Raw genomic sequence first — 22,601 nt, forward strand, 5'->3', positions numbered from 1 at the left:
TAAGAAATTATATACATTGATGTGGATTCTATGAAATAACGCAAGGATAATCAAACAGGGTGAACACATATGGTATGATGAAACACGGAAACAGATACTGATTTTTATAAATTATATATATATTTAGAAACACATGTACAAGCAATGCAATAATAACTGCTGATTATTCAGGTATAAACCTCAAATTCACATGTATGTAGCTATACCTTAAGGTTGTAATACGGGTATTTATTACAACTTACCTTCAGTTCGCCCCGAACTTAAAAAAAATCTTATTAAAATTCGTGTTACTAAGAAAGAACAAGGATAACAGATATTGCGTGAAAAAACCCCACGATTTTCATTCATTTATCATGATTACAAATAAGCAGAGAAAAAAAATTGATATAAAAAATGTTGATAGATTTCTTGGATTCCAAAAACTTTGCTTTGTTACGCACTGTGTTGTTTATACAACAAAAATGAACAATTGATTTATATCTGCATTATTGCGATTAAGAAATAGCAATATTTTAAGGATTTTTCTTTGTAAATCTTACACCAATCTGCAATAACGTACAAATTGCTTATTTCTGGAAAGGCGTATCATAGAGAGACGGCTGGGTGACTTCTCCTAGCGCCTGATACGCTGAGTTATCTCCCTCAACATTAACGTAAGTATCAGGGTTGACGGCGGTGTGACCAAGATCACCTCTCTGTGGTTGATTGGTGACTTCGTTGAGCTCCTGGTATGCCGTACCGTCATCAACGTTGACGTCGTGACCAGTTGTAGATGGTGCAGTGTCTACAGGTTTGTTGTCCTTCGGTTGCTTATGCTGATGGTACTTATAACATTGTTCGTGTTTGCATAATCTGGTCAAATATATATATTTATATTCAATATAATTCATTAACAAAGCAATATCAGTAAGCTAATATGAACGGAGTTGATGATAAACATTCTAATTAAGTCCAAGGAGTTAGGTTATAAAAGAAGAGGACATTACAGCTGTGCATAAATTTAATGTTTAATTGATTACATAACACCATAGACCATTCATATAAATAAAAGCTAGTGACACGGATCAAATAGATATCAATCTTTTTACATTAAAAGGAACACATTTATATATAGGAGATTGTGTAAGATTTCAAACATTGTACTTTTACTGGTAAAACAAAGGATTATTCAGATAATGACTTTATTCTTCGCTGCTCCTACTGTAAACGTACTCCATTTGGCTGTGTATTCTATTTAGCGTTTTTGACGGAATTCAGCTTCCGCTGAATCAAGTACATCGCTTAATGCAATACATATATGTAAAAATAGTCACGTTCAAGAATACGCTAATTCAAATCTACGCCAACTTGTTCAAAAACTAATTGCCACCAAATATCGTACACGCCAAATATAATACGTTTACAGTATTTTCCTTTCTCATATTAAATACAAAAATCATCTACAAACCCGATTTAACAAGATATTTATGACAATGTTCATATATAAGAACAACAAAAACTACATTTAAAAGAAAGTTGATATAAGATTTGTTAAAAAAATCCATCATATGGCCTGGCTTAAGAAAAAGTATGTTAAAATTTAAACCACCTGCAATGAATAGTTGCTGAGGTTATACAAGGTGTAACAGAATACTACCATATGACATGCCGAAACAAAGATTGTGCTAACTTTTAAGCATTTGTGAACAATAATGGCAGAGGAAACTGCGACGAAAATTTGATATTGTTATTGGTAAATTAAATTTAAAAACAACATTAGGAAAATCTGACAAAATTATACATAAATCCTTAAAACAAACCTAAAACAGATATAAAACAGATAACTTCACCTATTAACACAGTTAGTATTTTATATAAAAAATCACTTCATGAACTTTTAGATTACTTTAACGCAATTTTGATTAATTTAGCTTTTTTCACTTTCATAAGCTTTGCATTTTATTTGACATTAATTATATGTTATTGCAATGATCTTACCTTAAGGTGAGAAAAATGATAACGATGACACAGACGGTGAGCAATGCAGACAAAATGTAAGAAATGGAGGAATGGTCAGCAGACTCTGCTGACGGTGGGAGACACAGTGCTGTAAGTAACATTTAAAATGAAAAAAAATATATGCATATAGTTAAAAATTTCACGTCAAATTTTTAAAAAGTTCACTGTATAAATGCTTTCATGATATAAAAATTTTGTAATGTTTTGCTGATAAAGTGCAAAATAAAACTACCTTCGTCACACCTTTCTCCTTGAAATCCTACAGCGCATCCTTCTGGGCATTTTCCGGTCACGTGATGACATTGTTGTTTGTCAATACAGTCACCACAAGTCAACGAACAAATGAGTCCATACGTGTTGTTACTGCAAGCTATTAAGAAAAATTTCAAAAGAAACACAAATGGTCATTTATCATAAATTTACAATTATTTGAACGTTAATACATCGAGGGTGCACATTGGCCAACATTTTCTAACACAAAAATAAATACTGATATGTACATGTAAGCATGCAAAATTGATGTATGAAAAGTACGAAAGAGATGATAGGAAGAAAATGGTGTTTAAGAATAATTAATAGGTAACCAAATACAACTTAAACTTACTTTCTTTACAGTTGTCCCCCGTGTAACCAGTGTCACAGCCATTGGGACACACTCCAGTCACTGTATCACACTCCTCTACATTCCAGCAGATTCCACAGTGCTCTTGACAATTATATCCATATGTATGACCGTCACATTCTGCGAACAATAAATATGGTCACATATTTTTTACTTGGAGGCTGAATATCTGATAAAATTTGAACATTTTTCATTTTATTTCATATCTGAAGGCTTGAATCTGTAATAATCGTCACCTTTATTTGACAAATCACTGTGCAGCACAACGCTTTTTTATCTTAAAAGTTTGATACGTTGATTTGTTTCATTTATGAAATAGTATTAGAAAATGATGTTATTGAAATATGATATACATATTTATGCAATATAATGAAATACAATATATACTATATACAAAGTGATGATAAATTATCGTATATAAGTATACACAGACATGTACATTGTGTCTGTATTAGGACTTTACGAGAACAAAAAGGCAATATCAATCAAAATCAAAGTACTAAAAGTACTTAAACCATGCTCCTTTTCGCTCATACACAGGTTCACGTTGTAGGCACAGAATTTTCAAATACTTTATCTCTTTCAGCACTTTGTGACGTAAATATGAAAATGTTAACACTGGATTACATTTGAATGATTTGTTATTTTTTTTCTTCTCTTTTTTTTTTTTAAATCGAACAAGTTTACAATGAAATTTGCAAGACTTTTGTATCAGTCACAATTCATTTCGATGTATTGAATTGATACCGATGCACATTTATATATACCTTCATTTTGTGTAAAAAGTAAAAAAAAACAAATTTATACAGAGATAGAAAATAGATAAAATATAATGTAATATACCATTACTACAGTGAGACCCTTTCCAACCCTTTACACATCCACCACTACAGTTTCCTGTTTCAGAACTACAACGTTTTGAATATCTGCAATTGATGCTACAAGTTTCGTTGCAGTTCATTCCGAAAGTTCCAGCTAGACAAGCTACAAAGGTCAATGATCATATCACGACATGTGTTAATCATACTTTCAATGTGTTTTAATCAAACTATGAGCATTAACTAAAAAATAAATCGGTATTGACCGAAAATAACGATCTTCAATAACACATACTATTACAGAAACGGATAATACACGATCTGAGACTTTTTCAAAATAAATCAAAATTTGTATGATATGACATTGATATAACATTGCTATTAGATTTTAAAAATGATTCCTTCTGCAATTACTTTACCTTGATATTTTGGGAAATGTATTGATATTATAACAGATTTTTATTCTACATTTTGAAATTTATAATATGTTGTTTAGCGCAAAACAATATAGATTGATATAGCCCAAAATAATAGTTAAAACGACGATGAATTGTAAATCAAAGTTTTGTACCTTCAGTGCAAGTATTTCCAATGTACCCTGGGCCACATCCAGTTACACATGTTCCGTTTATATAATGACATTGTTGGTGGTTAAGACAGTGTCCACATGGCATGCTACAGTTCACTCCGTAAAGCCCACCATCACATTCTATGAATAAAAAAGTCAATGCAATAAAAGCATGAATTTAGTATTTTTCGTTTTTTGCTTCTTTTTTTTTAATTTCTTTTATTTTGCATGAGGTATTAAAGAGTTCTACGGCAGAAAGAGACGATAAAACTTAGTACTGTTTGTCCTTTAGGTAGAAATAAAATGAACAGCCTTAAGGTCTAATGTAAGTATATAATATGCCTTCAAATTATACATTTGAAACCAGTCTTTTATCAATATTTATCTATTTCTGACTTGAAATAAAATAAAAACCCCGAAAGCTTTTAATAACTCCCCATGAAATAAGTCTCATGACTCCACTGTCATTATACGCAAGTTCACATAAAAACTTAATACGTTATACAGGGAATTAATCCGCTTGTCTTATTTTCGCCCCTTTTGCTCTCAGTAGAATAAATAAGACTGAACGAATTAAAAACAATTTTTGAATAACTGTGATAATATAAAGGGTAGTAAGGAACTTAAGACTGGACGAAACCATTTTTAAGAGTAGAAGGACAAAAATAACACAGAACGAAAATAACCCTAAATACAGTAAATCAGATCAAAAACCTTGTTATCGAATGTGCGACATAAATAATATAAAATATTTACATTTATAAGAGTTCAAATAGCGGATATAATGTTAATTTGATCTTTATTTCTTACTTATGTTTAGTAGTGTTTAGCTGAATTATTAATGTATTTTCAGCATTATCTATTCTATTATAGTTTTGTTCTGATATTTATTTTCTAACTTTTATTGTCATTATTACAGTTTCAGATTATACAGTGTGTCTTGTAGGTATTTGAGTGTTTAGGTTGGCGCATTTTGATAATTTTTTTTTTCATAAGGACTTTAAATGAAAACTATTTTAATTATAAAAGGCCACTATATATTCTCAAGAAATACATTTATAATTCATTACGCTGTGAAATTGTTAGACTAAAATCATCCGGAAAAAACAGCTGATCGAATACGTAAATACAAAAAAAAATATCAAAGCTTGTAAAATGCTCTATATACAGATATGCTGCATTGAGATTTTACGCGACCAGCTAATTGTAAGGTTATAAGACTCTTTTTCTATCATGTTGGCTAGCTTAAGCGCAAAAAAATGATCAAATCGACAATACAACTAGACATTCAATACAATGAGTCACCTTATAATAAACATTTTTGCCATCTTGAGATTCGTTGACTTGATTTTTTTTTTCGAGTTTTACTATTCAATTGCTTTAAATACGAATGGAAAAGGATAATGAAGAAAGTAAAAGTGTGTATATATATGTGTCTATCTCTGCGTTTGTTTCAGACAATATAAATTTCATACTTGCTGCTTACAGGCATTAGACAGTGTCATAACTTTAATACTTATGTTTATTAATTGAATAACCTAATAGCCTAATGACTGATTACAATATATACCTTCTGTACAATATGTCCCCTTCCATCCCGGGTGACATCCCTGATCACAAATTCCAGAAGATTTGTTACAGCTGTGGCACTGAACAGGACACTCTCGAATACAGTTTTCTCCAAAATATCCATCCTGGCACTCTACAGAAGAAATACGAAGGTGGTAATCATTTTGAGCAATGACCATTATTGTCTGTTATTTGAATCTCGGAAGCAACACCATTGAAAATTGATACCTTCTGTGCATTCTGAGCCCATAAAGCCACCCATGCACCCATTAAAACACGTTCCATTCAAGTGATGACACTGCTCATTTTTTAAACACATCCCGCACGGCACACTGCAATTTTCTCCATAAAAATGGTCATCACAAACTGAAATGCATATCGTCAAAATCATTTATCATAAATTCTCTCCTGCTATTTAAAAGTTTCATTATAAACATATTGTTATATAGAAAATTTACACGTAGGAAAATGAAAGCATAACTTTCTAGATAATATCATTATTACTTGTTTCACAAAAGTCGCCCTTCCATCCTGGTTTACAGCCGTATTTACAGACATCCGATGACTTATTACAGCTTTTGCACGTTTCGTTGCATGATTCACGACAGTTTGGACCAAAATAACCATCAGGGCATTCTACAAAAAGTAAACAGGGAAAATTAGTGTAGATAAAATGATACAAATTTGTTTAAGTAAAGTTTTCTCAACAATAGGTATAAATTTCAAATGTAACATATTTGTTGGACAATTTAGATAAGTGAAAGGCCTGGCGTTGTACGTGTTACTTCCACAAGTTAGTGGTGGATGACCCTTGGAAACGGAATCATTTGTTTTTTAAGTATTAACAAAACGGTAAAACAATTGGCTGTATAACAACATTTAAACTTACTTAAGTTAATCTATCCTAGTTTGAAGTCCTATCGTTCACATTAACGGAGCTTTAGTTGCGCTGTTGGAGACCTTACGGTGCTGTCACGGCTCTGTCACCGGAGTTGTGTCCTCACGGCGATCCCACTGCGTCCTTAAATAATGTAAAACGCCAAAACGCCAAGGTAAACTCAGTAGAGTCTTCTACAGCGCCATAACAACGCAACGGCATCTTCGTTCGTTGCAGTGGGATCGCCTAGAACATTTTATAACGCCATTCGACGGCGCGCACTTTGATTATGCACAAAGTACGCACCCTGTCTCTGTGTTCTGATAAACACGTCGTAGAAGCGGAGGGGGTTGCCGTGACAGCGCCGTAAGGTCTCCAGCAGCGCAACTAAAGCTCCGTTGGTGCGCTCAAGAAACGCAGCTAATCGCAGTGTAGACGTAGAAATGTCAATTGCGCTTGCACAGAGATCTCAAGCTCTTTGATATCTCACTACGTCTCTATTGCGCTCTCACTGCGCATCCACAGCGTTTGAACAAGTTGTGTTTCATTTGGCTGTGTTTACACAGCGACCCAAAGAGTTGTTGCTGTGTTCATCGCGCTCTCTTTACGTTTCTTCTGCGTTTGTTAGCGTTTGTACCGCACTCCCACGGCGTTTCTAGTGCGTTGTCATCCAGACCACGAAAACTCCAACATTGGCTATTGTACAATTTTTCCTGAATTTTCCTTGCGATCCTACGGCGATACCATGAATTTTACAACGCAATGAACACGCCGTTGGAACGCAACTTGGTGTGACAGGGCCTTTTTCAGACATAAGAAAGTTATATCACAAGGAAGCGCAAATGTTTATTGTTGTTAGTTTTCTTGAAGAATGTTTTTTTTTCAACATTTTGTTTAATATAACCACGTATACAATACCTGTGTCACACTTGGTGCCGTTGAACCCACTGGCACATCCACCCATGCAATTTCCGAATGCGTGGTGACACTGTGTATTGTTCATACACTTTCCACATTGTAGACTGCAATTGGCTCCGTAGAAATTGCCATCGCATGCTAGGATTAAAAAAATAATGATATGTATTCTTATGCAAACCTGAAAAACACATAACGCCACAAAACATTGGCATTTTATAGTAAAAGAACACATAACAATGCTCATTAAGCATCGTTGCATAATGAAAACAGGTAGAATTGTGTTTACGCTGAACGAAATTCATAAAATTTCTAATTGTGCTTTCTTGATATTTGCAAGCATCTCTTCTGTAGAATATTATGTAAACTCACCATTTCAAAGAAACCTTTGTTTTTACATGTACCAATAATCCTTTCATCACAAAATTTGCACTTCATTTAATTTCATGAATAGTAATGACAATGGAATCCATATTATTGTACGAATATGCATACGAATATAATCTACTGTTGTCTATGCAACAAAAGTACATAATTCTACCTAATCTGGGTTGATAAATTACCGTTTTCACAATAGTCTCCTTTCCAACCGGGATGACATCCACTGTCACAAATTCCAGTAACTATGTCACAGGTTATGCACGTCCTGTTGCATTTGTTCTGACAGTTACGACCGAATGTGTTCTTTGAGCACTCTGGAAAAAAAATCAAAACGACAAAATATTTATATCTTTAAAAAAAAAATAACTGTTCATTTTTACGGGTCTCTGATGTTTAAATTATAGAATTTAATTTTTCTGATAATCTGAGAAGTAACAAGAAATAATACTTATTTAGCAAGTGTTTAAATGTTTATATGAGTGCATCATAGAATAGAAATTTGTTACTTTCTGCTTATAGAAATAAACTTTAAAAAATATACATCTGTGTAATTTTATTTAGACGAAGAAATCCTTATCATATTTCTAAATATACCATTTTAAAAATACGCCAAATTCAATAAACATTGTTAAAAGCAATATGCATTTCAATACTACAAACTTTAAAATGATAGAGTAATTTTAAGCTAAACATATTCACTTGTTTACTGATAATAAAAAAAAATGCTGCATAGATTTGTGAGATTTCTCAAAAGCATCGATCCAGCATGAAGCAACATATATGTTGCAATAATATAAACATAACCTGTGCTTACGTTGCATGCATTCTGTGCCTTGGTACCCTCTGTCACAGCCATCCACACAGGTTCCATTTATGTGATGACACGATGCATTATTGTTACAGTGTCCACATTGTTTGCTGCAATTCTTACCAAAACGGTAATCATCACACTCTGAAATATTAATCGCCATGAAAACAGCTAGTTAAATATACTTTAATGAAGGAATATACATATGTGTAGATTTTGGTTCAATGTTGCCCAATTTGGAGATTATTGCACTTACTAAAAAAACACCGTAAAACAAATTTATTCAAAGAAAATTGCAAAATTTATTCATTGATAAGCATGTAGTTTCTTTATCTACAAATGCATACATTCATAGTTTTCAATACATAGTTTATTTTACAAACTGTGATCCGATTTTCCGGATCACTACACTAATGTTGTCATAATCCATTAAAACCCTTTCTTAAAACAATAACGTCGTTTTCAGAAAGCTTTCACGTGGTTTATTTTTTCAAAAATAAGCGTTGTACAGTTGATTATGAAAAGTTGATATCTTTTTGTTTAATTGAAGAGCATACAATAAATTTATCATAAACTGTAACAGAAATTGGATTTGCAACAATACTGTTAATCTGAATACCTGTATCACATTTGGGGCCTTGATACCCCTTATCACATCCACTAGTGCAAGTTCCAACAATATGATTACACTTCTCATGGTTTTCACAGTTTCCACAAGTAAAACTGCAATTTTCACCGTACTTATAGTCATCGCATTCTGAAATATATATATATATATATATATATATATATATATATATATATATATATATATATATATATATAAACAACATTGTAAATTGTCAACTAAAACAGTGTTGAACTTTAAATCCCATTTGTTGGCTTATAATTCTTTATTTCACTTGGAACGAATTAGAATCTATACTGTGAAACACGCAGTCACAATGAAATTCATCAAATGATAGCGATGACTTATTGAGAATACGTTTAATGATATATTTTTTCTATTTTACACAACTATTTTTTATGAAAGTTCAATTATAATCATGGGCTAAGTTTTTCATATCAATTCTTATTCAACATTATTAAAATCCTTTGAAATGTATTGGGCAAAAAAATCAATATCATTTATAGTTTAAAAGATATATTTTGCTACATGATATAATTCCTAAACTTAGCTATATTTACAATCGATAGTTTAATTAACAATTGATACAAAGTATTATTTTCATGAACATTAGAATTTTTGTGAAAATAGCACACAAATGAATTGGTTATCCCAAAACCAGGCGTTATCCTTTTTATCTTTTTTCATGCAATAAGAATCTGCCAATATTTATTATTTTTCATTCGAAAACCTTTAAAACTGACTTTGTAGGCTAAACTTAAATCATACGTCGTTAACGGTGAATGTAGATTAAGGTTCCTGTGCTACAATTTCTAAAATTAATAACGTTTGTAGTCTTTAAAGTACGTCACGGATATTTTCGATTTCAGTGCCTGATCTTTAATCAGAGTCACTGGTTCTCTGAGTGAAAATGTTATCCTCAATTTGAAGCTTAACCTAATAAAATGATTGCGGAAAACTACATGTTAAGAACATTTTTTAAAAACTTTTTCTCATATTGGTTTTTCACAGTGCGTTGTACAAAGTGTTCTTTAGTTATTCAAACTCATAACACAATCACTTGTTCCACTATATTCCAAAGTTATACATGTAAACCACAATGAACTTAATAATAAAAGAAAGTAACTCTACCTTCCGTGCAGTTGTCTCCCATAAACCCTGGGTCACATCGCTTCGCACATGTTCCGTTTAGATGATGACATTGTTGGTTATTAAGACAGTGTCCACAAGGTGTGCTACAGTTTGCTCCAAAAAGCCCACCTTCGCATTCTATAAAAAAATATTAACTCCAATTAAAAGTGTATAAAATTATTTACTGATATATAAATCTCAAGATACCAAGGTTTTAAATATTATTTTCTGAATGTTATACAGCTTAGACAGTGTTAAACGACCGACGTTCAGCTTTAAATCCAAGGAACTAAATAAAAGTACCCTAATTATAATGTTTTTTTTCTCTTCCATCAGATTGTGTGTAAAGCAGACGGGCAACACGTTTAATAAAGAGCAAAGACATGGTTTAAAGATACATTGCAAATAATTCAGATATCAATTTATTATCTTATGTATTGTAAAAATTTCTCTTGCCATTCTTGGTTTAGTAAGATAAACTGACTTAAATTTCAAGTCTATCAGTTTATACGCTTTTGATACTAAATGAGCCCAAAATGATAATAAAAATGTATTAATTAATATATGTGCGTTTTAGATATTTAACATGATTGGGTAGTACCAAAACTTGAATATCTAATGCTTGAATATTCTTATAACCTGATGAATTATCACGATACATACTTTCTGTACAATGTGTCCCTTTCCATCCCGGATGACACCCAAGATCACAAAGTCCAGATCTTTTATTACAGCTGTAACAGTTAGGACATTCCCGAGCACAGTTTTCACCAAAGTATCCATCCTGGCACTCTTCAAAAATGAATAAAACCCGTGCACGCTAATTTAAGTAACAACAATTTTGGCTTGAGTTAACAATAAAAAAGAGTGAATGCATGATATAAAGAGGGGGTTTTAAAAACATTGACAACTTCATTGAGAAAATTGTCATTGTCAAAAAGGCCAATCAAAAATATACAGACAGAACAGAGTGTTTAGGTTAATCAACTCACCTTGGTCACACGTTTGACCTTCATACCCCACTTCACACCCCTGTGAGCAAGTCCCATGCACGTAGTTACATTGCGTTATGTTTATACAATGTCCGCATTGTCTTTGGCATCCGTCTCCATACCATCCTGTATCACATTCTGTGATGAAAGAACGAATGAGAGCACAAACATAAAATTACAGTTATATGTATTTGAAACAAAATTTATAACAAAAGTTCTTTAAAACGAAATTATGACATTTTTTTTATAATTGATAATAATTGAGATAAACATGAAAATAAATTTATATTTCAGAAAAACAGGGATAACAATTAATATTAAACATTATATATACCATGACATATAATAAATAATAAATTAGTTAATCATAAAAATAAATTACGGTTCTCATTATTTACATCCTGATCTATATCATAAGTTAATGACAATATTAGAAACAAGTTAATGACAATATTAGAAACAAGTTAAATTTGAAAAATAATGACTATAAAAATGAATTATTTATCATAAATGATTAAAGAGTAGAAAACTACAGTATTTTTTTTTGAGTGTCGCTATATCATACCCAATTCACACTGGTATCCCTTGTATCCAGGTTTACATCCCTGACAGGTGCCCGTCTCGATGTGACAGTATCGACAGTTGTCAGGACAGGGGAGGTTACAGTCAATACCATAGTACCCGGGTCGGGGACAACCTAGGTATAATAAAAAACGACATTTTTACTATGCCATGTCATTATAAACATTGTGATACATTGATACATTGTACTAGTTTTCCAGTTAATCAAATGCAAACTTAATGAGGGTTGTAAATTGATCAGTTTGATCAAATTTGTCAATGAAAGAGATAAGATTACTGAAATGTTTACGTACCTATTGATAAAAATCCATACAAAATTTATAAATTGTGTTTTGAAGTTTATTTAATCTTTATTGTTAATTAAAAATGCAAATTAAACTTTCTACAACGAAACTATAAACATAAACATGTTTACCATAGACTTCCACTTCACAGAGTTCGTTATAGGCGTAGTCAGAATAACCACTAGGATAGGTAACTCCTGGTAGTCTCTCGTTGTAGTAAAGGACATATTGACCATGAACAAAGCAGGTGGTGTTAAAGACAGCTGGTATCGTGCTTGTAGTGAAGTTTTTGTCTTTGTAGCAAAGTTTTCCATCTGACTTGTCTGTTGTGTTAGATACATATAGAGAGAATCCCAGAGATCTCGCTGTATGCCCGTTTGATTGACCTTTAATAAAAATATGCTTTATGCTCACATAACATACCACAATGAATAAACAGAAAAAAAATAAAGCAAGATAAAGAACTATCCACTCGTTTCAAAACTACTTTCTAGCGAACTAGATCAAAACAATCTGAGTAAAAAAAAAATCCGTTTTAGGTTGTATGGGACAGCTGTCGATATTAATGTGGATTAAAGTACATTATAATGAACAGTATCTCACCGATTTAGAATTTTCAAATTTTACAATATCTTATCAAAAATAGCTTTTAAAAATATATGGAGAGGTAAAAATTGTAAAACCCCGAGCGGGATTCGAACTCATGACTTACAGATATGTAGTAAACGCTCACCCACTGCGCTACACTGTTAGGTGACAATATTTGGAAAGAAAATACTTAGATAACTACACTTCATTTTAGTTATTGTTTTTTTCGATGAACAAAACGTCACATGAAAATGTCCAATACGACCTTACGGTCTTGCAAAGCAAAGAAAATACAAAAACCCTTTCGTAATTGATATGTTGCCAAAAATAATATTTCATAATTCTGAAAGATGATCAAAATTTCTATGAAGCAATAATGTTCATAAGAAAGATAACATTTAGGCCTTCTTTCAGGTACTGATACATAACCATTTTTTTTTCAAATCTAGTAAGTGTAACAAAAGGACCTTCACTCTTTAATACTCTCAATATTTGAATTCTAAATACGAGTCTTAATGTAGATTAAATATCAGGAAATGCCTACATGTACGTAGGCCATCCACTCCTAATGAGATCCTCCTCCATTTTACAGCTATATTTAAAGTTTAACTTATTTTATTAAACTTCAGGAATTCTCCTAATTTTTATATATTATAATGATATCGATTAACCAGTATGGGTAACTGACCATAACCCCTGACTCATCATCGACATGACCTTTAATTTTTGTTAAATAACTTATGTGACTTCTTTAATGACTTAACATACAATAAGTGTTACATTAGTTATCTCAATCTTCCGTAACTACAAATCTGGAAATAAACATGAGTATTATACTGTGTATATATAGAGTACATGTATATTTCGATTGTATTGCATTATCAGCACTTTTCGAGTTCAAACTCGTTGGCGTTATATGCATCATAAAAAAGTGTTCCATATGCTGAACACAAATATTGCAGTAGTGAATCGGTAATTCTCTGCAGAAATTGCTCCTCGAGTATAGATGGCTCTCTAAGATATCATTTTTTAAATAAAAAATTAACTTGTACATTAAAAAACAACTTTTTACTTGCTTTTTAACGTAGAAGTATTTGTATAAACACTTTGTGTATTGATTACATCACATTTAAATTCAATTTATTCCCCCTTTTTGAGAAAAATAAATCCCATAGCATTTGGCAAATGACATCGGAAAGTTTGATCACTGCACCAAAATTGGAAAACAAATAATATTCTAATATGATCGCTGTCTATATAATTATTAAATTTTTGTAGCAATATCTTCTATTTCTATTGGCCCTTTTACCTGCTAAAACGATGATTATGATATATCAGCAGTTGCATTATTAATATACAATTAAAAAGCACTATTTCAAATTAATTACGATTTTAAAAATATTACTGATGTATTGGTACGTACCCCAGGCTAAATTCTCGGTCCTGTAATAGATACGAATGTTATGGATGCTATAGATGCTCTCTAGATTAACCCACCAGGTAGCGGTGCGTTGTTTCTCAGCTGATATTGAACACTCTCCTCCTAAACCTTTCAAGTTTGATTTGCGTCCATCCACAACATTGCCGGCACTAACGTTAGCATGTCTGTATATGTTCTCCTCATATGCTGGTTTGCGTAGAGCCAAGTTAACTGTAAAATTATTTAGATCATCACTATTTGAGCCTTTTAGCGAAAAGAAGTGTCTCACAAATGTTGAACTCTTATCTCGTATCACAGAAGTATTAAGAATGCTTTTTGTAAATTTCCAAAATAAAACAACATTGTTATTATGCATCATACAAAAATTTAAAAATTAACCTAGACGAAAAAACAACAACCATCAGACACGATTTCTCTGATTAACTAGGTTACGCACATTTCCACATTACTCTCCTTAAATCGTATGATACGCAGTTTTATATATTAATATCTCTAAGAAGATTTGGAATCTATTTTACAATGTTCGTATTTGGAACTTAGTACAAGGTGGCAAGTAACTTAAATACAACCTAGGTTACATGTGCGTCCTCCATAACCCGCTTTACATCCCTGTAAACAAGATCCGTTAACGTGGTCACATTGGGAGCTGTTCAAACAATGTCCACATTTCCTTTGGCATCGGTTACCGTATGTTCTATCCCGACATTCTATAACGAAAAGAAAATGAAAGTATAAAGCAATTGGTGCGTAGAGGTGTTGAAAGAAAATATTTTAAACACAATGATTACATCATTCTTAAAAGCAACACAACCTTATTATAAAAAGATATATATTAACCTATTTACTACGTATACTAAAATATTATCCTCTACGTACAATTATACTCAATTTTCGCAGTCAATAAAAAAACAAGAGGCTCATGGGCCACATCGCTCACCTGAGGAACAATAGGTATGATAAAATCAGCTTAATGGAGTCATAATACAATCTATCTGGGCAATGTACAATAAAACATGTAGATCCTGTATAAATAAAATCCATTTTTCCCCCTGGATATTCTTATGTTTATAATCATTCGTCCCTTTTCTAACAGGCTGATTTTATAGTCATATCACATTATGAGTATTGCAGTTCTCAAAAAGATCCTTAATAATTGTTTATATATGGGTTATAAAGCTACATCGAACTCTGAACCTTCTTGTGAGGCCGAAGAATTGTCCTGGAGCCAAAGTCTTATCAATTATAAAGAATCATCTGGCTGATTAGTTTCTGGGAAGATTTTAAAAGATTTACTCTATATATTCCTATGTAAAACTTTAACATCCCCCCAATGTGGCCCCACCCTACCCCCGGGGTTCATGATTTTCACAACTTTGAATATACACTACCTGAGGGTACTTCAACACAAGTTTCAGCTTTCCTGGCTGATTAGTGTCTGAGAAGAAGATTTTTAAAGATTTACTCTATATATTCCTATGTAAAACTTTGACCCCCATTGTGGCCCCACCTTACCCCCAGGGGTCATGATTTTCACAATTTTGAATTTCCACTACCTGAGGATGCTTCCACACAAGTTTCAGCTTTCCTGGCTGATTAGTTTCTGAGAAGAAGATTTTTAAATATTTACTCTATATATTCCTATGTAAAACTTCGACCCCCCCCCCCATTGTAGCCTCAACCTACCCCCAGGGATCATGAATTTTACAACTTTGAATCTACACTACCTGAGGATGCTTCCACACAAGTTTCAGCTTTCCTGGCTGATTAGTTTCTGAGAAGATTTTTAAATATTTACTCTATATATTCCTATGTAAAACTTCAACCCCCTATGGTGGCCCCACCCTACCCCCAGGGGTCATGATTTTCACAACTTTGAATCTTCACTACCTGAGGATGCTTCCACACAAATTTCAGCTTTCCTAGCTGATTAGTGTCTGAGAAGAAGATTTTACAAGATTATCTCTATATATTCCTATGTAAAACTTTGACCCCCATTCTGGCCCCACCTTACCCCCAGGGGTCATGATTTTCACAATTTTGAATTTCCACTACCTGAGGATGCTTCCACACAAGTTTCAGCTTTCCTGGCTGATTAGTTTCTGAGAAGAAGATTTTTAAAGATTTACTCTATATATTCCTATGTAAAACTTCGACCCCCCCCCCCCCCATTGTGGCCCCAACCTACCCCCAGGGATCATGATTTTTACAACTTTGAATCTACACTACCTGAGGATGCTTCCACACAAGTTTCAGCTTTCCTGGCTGATTAGTTTCTGAGAAGAAGATTTTTAAAGATTTACTCTATATATTCCTATGTAAAATTTCAACCCCCTATGGTGGCCCCACCCTACCCCCAGGGGTCATGATTTTCACAACTTTGAATCTACACTACCTGAGGATGCTTCCACACAAGTTTCAGCTTTCCTGGCTGATTAGTGTCTGAGAAGAAGATTTTAAAAGATTATCTCTATATATTCCTATGTAAAACTTCGACCCCCATTCTGGCCCCACCCTACCCCCGGGGGTCATGAATTTCACAACTTGGAATTTACATTACATGGGGATGCTTTCACACCAGTTTCAGCTTTCCTGGCTGATTAGTTTTTGAGAAGAAGATTTTTAAAGATTAACTCTATATACTCCTATGTAAAACTTTGACCCCCCATTGTGGCCCCACCCTACCCCTAGGGGTCATGATTTTCACAACTTTGAATCTACTCTACCTGGGGATAATTCCACACAAGTTTCAGCTTTCCTGGCTGATTAGTTTCTGAGAAGAAGATTTTTTAAAGATTTACTCTATATATTCCTATGTAAAACTTCGAGCCCCTATTGTGGCCCCACCCTATCTCCGGGGGTCATGATTTTCACAACTTTGAATCTACACTACCTAAGGATGCTTCCACACAAGTTTCAGCTTTGCTGGCAGATAAGTTTCTGAGAACAAGATTTTAAAAGATTTACTCTATATACTCCTATGTAAAACTTTGACCCCCCATTGTGGCCCCATCCTACCCCCGGGGGTCATGAATTTCACAACTTTGAATTTCCACTACCTGAGGATGCTTCCACACAAGTTTCAGCTTTCCTGGCCGATTAGTTTCTGAGAACAAGATTTTTAAAGATTTACTCTATATACTCCTGTGTAAAACTTCGAGCCCCAATTGTGGCCCCACCCTACCCCCGGGGGTCATGAATTTCACAACTTTGAATCTACACTACCAGAGGATGCTTTCACACAAGTTTCAGCTTTCCTGGCTGATTAGTTTCTGAGAAGAAGATTTTTGAAAATTTCTCGAAATTTTTCATTAATTTCTAATTATCTCCCCGTGAAAACGGGTGTGACCCTTAATTTTCTCAACTTTGAATCCCCTTTGCCTAAGGATGATTTGTGCCAAGTTTGGTTGAAATTGGCACAGTAGTTCTTGAGAAGATGTTGAAAATGTGAAAAGTTTACGGACAGACGGACGGACAGACAGACAAACGGACAGACGGACGGACAGACGGACGACAGACAAAATGTGATCAGAATAGCTCACTTGAGCTTTCAGCTCAGGTGAGCTAAAAATGGACAAATCTGAATCACCTCTATCTAATAATTTCTCACAACAGTTTTTTCAGAAGTTTATTAAGAGCATACATTTATGTTGTACTTTGTACATATCAAAATAAATAACGAATCTTTTATTGGTCCTAAATTTTAGAACCAAAGTGAGTTTTATCTTTTATATCATGATGTTTATGAAACGTTTCAGGTTTGCAGCCAAATTACTGATCAAAATCTTGATAACAACACATACTAAACATCAATTTTTTTTTTATTCTTTATTCGTAGCTGCGTTGTGCTAAGTTTGATCTGAACTGGTTAAGTAATTATTGGTGAAGAAGTAGATAATGTAACCTAATACAACCCCAAACCACTAAACACTTTCAAAACATCGCTTATGGCCGACACAACACTCTTAAATTTGTGGAATCTCTATTTCAACTTACCGTTATATTGTATTCTTATAAAATACTAAAAATAAACATTTAAACTTAAATTTTATATATTTCAATATTGTCAGTAAAACCCTCGAAAGGATCATAACATTTTTGTTTGATGATACTCAATATACTTAGTACCAAAATGATTCATACACAATTTTGATAAGGCCATTGCAAGTGTTTTCTTTGTTAAGCGTCCACCCAAAACTCAAAAACCTAACTTTCTATCAGGAAAAAACACAAACCTTAGAAAAAAACCCACAACTTTAAAAGTTCAACAAAAAAAATTTTAGTATATATTTTGAAGTATTTTCCTCATTTTGTAACAAAAATAACAAATAATATAATAAAAAAAATCCATACTTTGGCACAAATTTAAACTTCATATAATAAATAAAAGACAAATAAATTCCCTGCATAATAGTAGAACTGACATCTTGCATTTTGAATGTTGTTTATAAATATTTGATTTCCGATCCCGATTTAAAAATGCGATCCCGAGCCCGGTATACGAAAACACGATCGAATTTTATGAACAACCATAGTGGGTTTTTTTTTTTTAAATTTTTACATCTGAAAACCAATCCATCCGCGGACGCTAAACATAGAAAAAACTTGGAATTGCCTAATTCATGACAACGTGGTTTATAAATTAAATTTGGTTTTTGAAAAGAACTTTAATCCATAAGATAAACTATTTTACTGGTTTTTTTATACCTTGAAATGAAAATGGCTGCAAGAGTGAAAAGCAGAAAGCTTTTTGCCAGGTTTGATAAAATTATAGTAAATCGGTATTGAAACTACATGTATGAACGAGAAAAAAATACTGACGAACAGATGAATGTAATCTTGGTATAACTACTCATAGCTGTTAAATTAACATAAAACTGACCACCTTGTTAAGCTTTCTTTGATCATTTATAGAAACTCTTTTCTACATTATGTATACAAAATGAAAGTGCTTACTTTTAAATGATAAAAAAAAACATTTTATGAATATGTATTTTGATATAATTAACTCGTAAATAATCAAGAAGAGAGTTTTATAACAATATGCAAAAGTTAAATATAAGGATTAATGGCCTAAAAGAAAAGCAATACCAGCACATGGTTATAGTTACGTACCCTGATTACACTTTTGGCCTTCATATCCAGGATCGCAGCCGTCAAAACAAGTTCCATTTATATGGTGACACTGACTCATGTTCAAACAATGTCCACAGTTTGTTTGGCATCCGTCTCCATATTTATTATTGTTACATTCTAAGATTAAAAATACAAGTATTCATTTCAAAGGAATGATCGGCATGTTATATCATTTGACAGCCTTATCAATGTAATGCCAAAACATTAGGGTGCAGGCAATAGTCACGATGAATAAGATATGTCGCACCGTTTTATTTGTTTCTGAAAAAGCAAGGCATGAATTAGCTTTACTTTTAGTAAACGAATTGTACTTCCAATTGATATTCTTACGCAAGGTATGTATGTATGTAAGGAAAAACGGAACTTGGAAAATTATGTATCTGACTGTATAAACGTTTTATTCTCAAGACAAACACATTAGAATAACGGTTTATGTCATCTACATGTAATTTAAGATTTATATGAGATTGTCATTGCACGGTAATTTAAGAAGTGCAAAGCGCAATGCGTGCGCAAATTGTAAAACTTGCCAGAAACCTCATATGGACACAACTGTGATCGGCCAAAGTCAATCACAATAATGGAGTATAAACTGTTATATTGAATAATTATGATGTTTGTAGAGGATGAAAAAAACTTTGTTGCTTGTTGATATATCATTAAATTAATTACTATAATCAAATGAGTTCAGTTAAAAAAATATACAGCTATTGACTGAGCATGCGGGCAAATATGATTTCTATTTATGTCGTCAGGTCCAACAAATTATAGTTTCCCTTTATACCCAGTCAACAATTACTTTGTATTGCCTTCACTACAAATGCAAGTGTAATGTTTTAAAAGTAGCCACCAGTTATTAATGTGGCACAGCCCGTCAGCTCTTTTTATTTCTGCGAGATTAGACGAATTTATTCATTGTGACGTAAACGATTAACACATTTTATGTAAGACAAACTGACCCGGTCAGCATCACAATGTTCAGACTGGTTGAATCGTCAATTTGTTTTACTTCACCTTTTGTGATTACATGTAAGAACTTAGAACTATATTGCTGAAAATATGATTTTCTTGATTCCGGATTAAAGAACAGGTTCTCTGCACTAACTCTTGTCTATGTAACTTTTGGTCAGAATTTTATAAAACAATAACTCTACTCTTAGGAGCTTTGGAAATAATCGCTCTTGTCTCTTAGGCCAAGACTGTTGATATTAAACTGTATCATTCAATTCATTTTTTGTAATTAAAATATGTGTAATATTACCTGACATAATTGAATAAAAACGTTAAAAGGCAGCGGGAATAGACAAAGCAAACGTCTAAAATAGCGAGTATCATCCGCTTGATGCTATGCAATTATATACTATAGCATAAAAAACAAAATGTATCAAGCATACAAGAAAAGTAATGCTTGTTTTTTTCCTGAATAATTTCTTTTTTTTTTGTCATTTAAACGAATTCTACGTAGACTGTCAACAGATCTTTTGTTATACTGATCAAAGCGTACATGTTGTTAAACATCCTCAGGAGTGTACAGCTTACCTCGACGACACCGAGAACCTCTATATCCCGGATCACATCCCTCAAAGCAGGTCCCGTTCACGTGGTAACAGTGCGTCTTGTTCACGCAATGTCCACATGTTCTATCGCATTCGCTCCCGTATGTTCCATTGTCACATTCTACAATCAAAGAATCGAAGTACTGAAAGCCTGTATCTTTTGATGTGTCATTATGCATAATGGGTAGTAAAGGCTAGCAACATCTTTCTGTCTTTCTCGTTTTTTTCTGTCTCATGCTTCTAAAGTCCACAAAGCGTCAGAGCGACTATTAACTATTTACAATAACATGTCTGTCTGCTATAAAATGAGCAGTGCGTAGAATTTTCAACATGCGGTGAAAAATCATCCTCAGTTCGTTGATTTGCAGCCTTTGCATACCTTTGCATTGCATAGTAGTTCATTCAAAATTGCGTAATCTTGTTTTAAAACTCAATAAAAAAAACCACTCGTCGCTGAATTCATTTGACCCCCCCCCCCCCCCCCCCGAAATAATAGATTGAAAGGCGACATATGAACATAAAATAGATAATTCAAATTTTCAAGATATTTGAATATGAAAAAAAAACATAATAGGATTGGGCATCAGGAGTTCTGGCTATCTAAGACACCACAGCCATATTTAAAATTTTTCATAAAGGGAATCTTAATCTGCCATTAATTTTTGAAAGAAATCCAAATCACACCTACGTTCATAGTCATGTATAGTTAGAAGTATTGTTTGGCAAGTAGTCATCCCATTAAATCAAATGAGTCAAATAAATTCAAAATATCAAAATATATCTATTTTATCCTTTTTAGCCCTTTAGAAGGAGGTTGTTAAATGACCTGAAGATTTTAGTAACTGCATTTCTTCGAAGCTATTTTAAACACATATTGTTCAGCCGGATGCCTTTTCTAATTAATTCTTCCAAGCTTTGCACAGAGAGAGAGAGAGAGAGAGAGAGAGAGAGAGAGAGAGAGAATATAGCTTAAAGAAACTTATTCAAAACATATTATTTCAATATATATATATAAAACATAGAATATACAATATAAATAAACGGTTCTTGTGTTTTATGCGGTTTTAAACATATATAATTAAGAAAAATCAACAATAGAGCAGCCCCCCCCAAAAAAAAACAAAAACAAAAAAAAACAACAACAACAAAGAAAACAAAAACAAACCATTTATATACAAATACAAATGTGTGACATGCCGCTCACGATACTCAACAACTGAAGTTCTTTGTTTAGCACAATTCAATTGTGTTTGTATATCTGTGATGAGATAACTAATGTAGTGCAATAACCCTGATATTATTAAATTTCTAATCCACCAATTCTAAAAGCTTTCAGTTTTACCCTTACGCCAAATTCTTTCTTGTGAAATACCTTTGTCGCATCTTAAGCCCTGGTATCCATTTTCACATCCATTCATACAAGATCCATTAATGTAATGACATTGTTGATTGTTTTTACAGTTGCCACAAGACTTGCTGCAGTTTTCACCGTACAAATTACCATCACACTCTACATTTATATTAAAATAATGTATCAATTGACTTAGAGATATACAAACAAAAAATAGGACTGTATTACATTACGAAAATTCGGAGCATTTCTTTTAAATTAACGCCGCATTATACTACAAAAACATGCCAGATAAATATATCATTTAATATATATCTTCAACAAATAAACTTGTCTTAAACTCATAAGGATAAAGAGCT

At 32.8% G+C, this 22,601-nt stretch overlaps 1 protein-coding gene across 1 annotated transcript in view; it reads right to left on the reverse strand.

Moving 5' to 3' along the window:
* Positions 1 to 22,601, reverse strand: part of LOC128174517 (multiple epidermal growth factor-like domains protein 10) — a 28,153-nt gene continuing 5,552 nt past the window's right edge. The window contains exons 5-27 of the mRNA XM_052840054.1: positions 22,264 to 22,401; positions 20,875 to 21,012; positions 19,315 to 19,452; positions 14,772 to 14,909; positions 14,185 to 14,412; positions 12,305 to 12,559; positions 11,873 to 12,004; positions 11,308 to 11,445; positions 10,979 to 11,107; positions 10,316 to 10,453; positions 9,176 to 9,313; positions 8,563 to 8,700; positions 7,931 to 8,062; positions 7,371 to 7,508; positions 6,080 to 6,211; positions 5,804 to 5,941; positions 5,577 to 5,708; positions 4,010 to 4,147; positions 3,464 to 3,604; positions 2,603 to 2,740; positions 2,231 to 2,368; positions 1,978 to 2,086; positions 1 to 852 (exon numbers count right to left, since the gene is read on the reverse strand). Of these exons, the coding sequence (XP_052696014.1) occupies positions 567 to 852; positions 1,978 to 2,086; positions 2,231 to 2,368; positions 2,603 to 2,740; positions 3,464 to 3,604; positions 4,010 to 4,147; positions 5,577 to 5,708; positions 5,804 to 5,941; positions 6,080 to 6,211; positions 7,371 to 7,508; positions 7,931 to 8,062; positions 8,563 to 8,700; positions 9,176 to 9,313; positions 10,316 to 10,453; positions 10,979 to 11,107; positions 11,308 to 11,445; positions 11,873 to 12,004; positions 12,305 to 12,559; positions 14,185 to 14,412; positions 14,772 to 14,909; positions 19,315 to 19,452; positions 20,875 to 21,012; positions 22,264 to 22,401 (3,470 nt within the window). The 3' untranslated portion in view covers positions 1 to 566. The remainder of the gene's footprint in view (positions 853 to 1,977; positions 2,087 to 2,230; positions 2,369 to 2,602; positions 2,741 to 3,463; positions 3,605 to 4,009; positions 4,148 to 5,576; positions 5,709 to 5,803; positions 5,942 to 6,079; positions 6,212 to 7,370; positions 7,509 to 7,930; positions 8,063 to 8,562; positions 8,701 to 9,175; positions 9,314 to 10,315; positions 10,454 to 10,978; positions 11,108 to 11,307; positions 11,446 to 11,872; positions 12,005 to 12,304; positions 12,560 to 14,184; positions 14,413 to 14,771; positions 14,910 to 19,314; positions 19,453 to 20,874; positions 21,013 to 22,263; positions 22,402 to 22,601) is intronic.

The sequence above is a fragment of the Crassostrea angulata genome, chromosome 2 (assembly GCF_025612915.1).
Source record: "Crassostrea angulata isolate pt1a10 chromosome 2, ASM2561291v2, whole genome shotgun sequence".
NCBI lineage: Eukaryota > Metazoa > Mollusca > Bivalvia > Ostreida > Ostreidae > Magallana > Magallana angulata.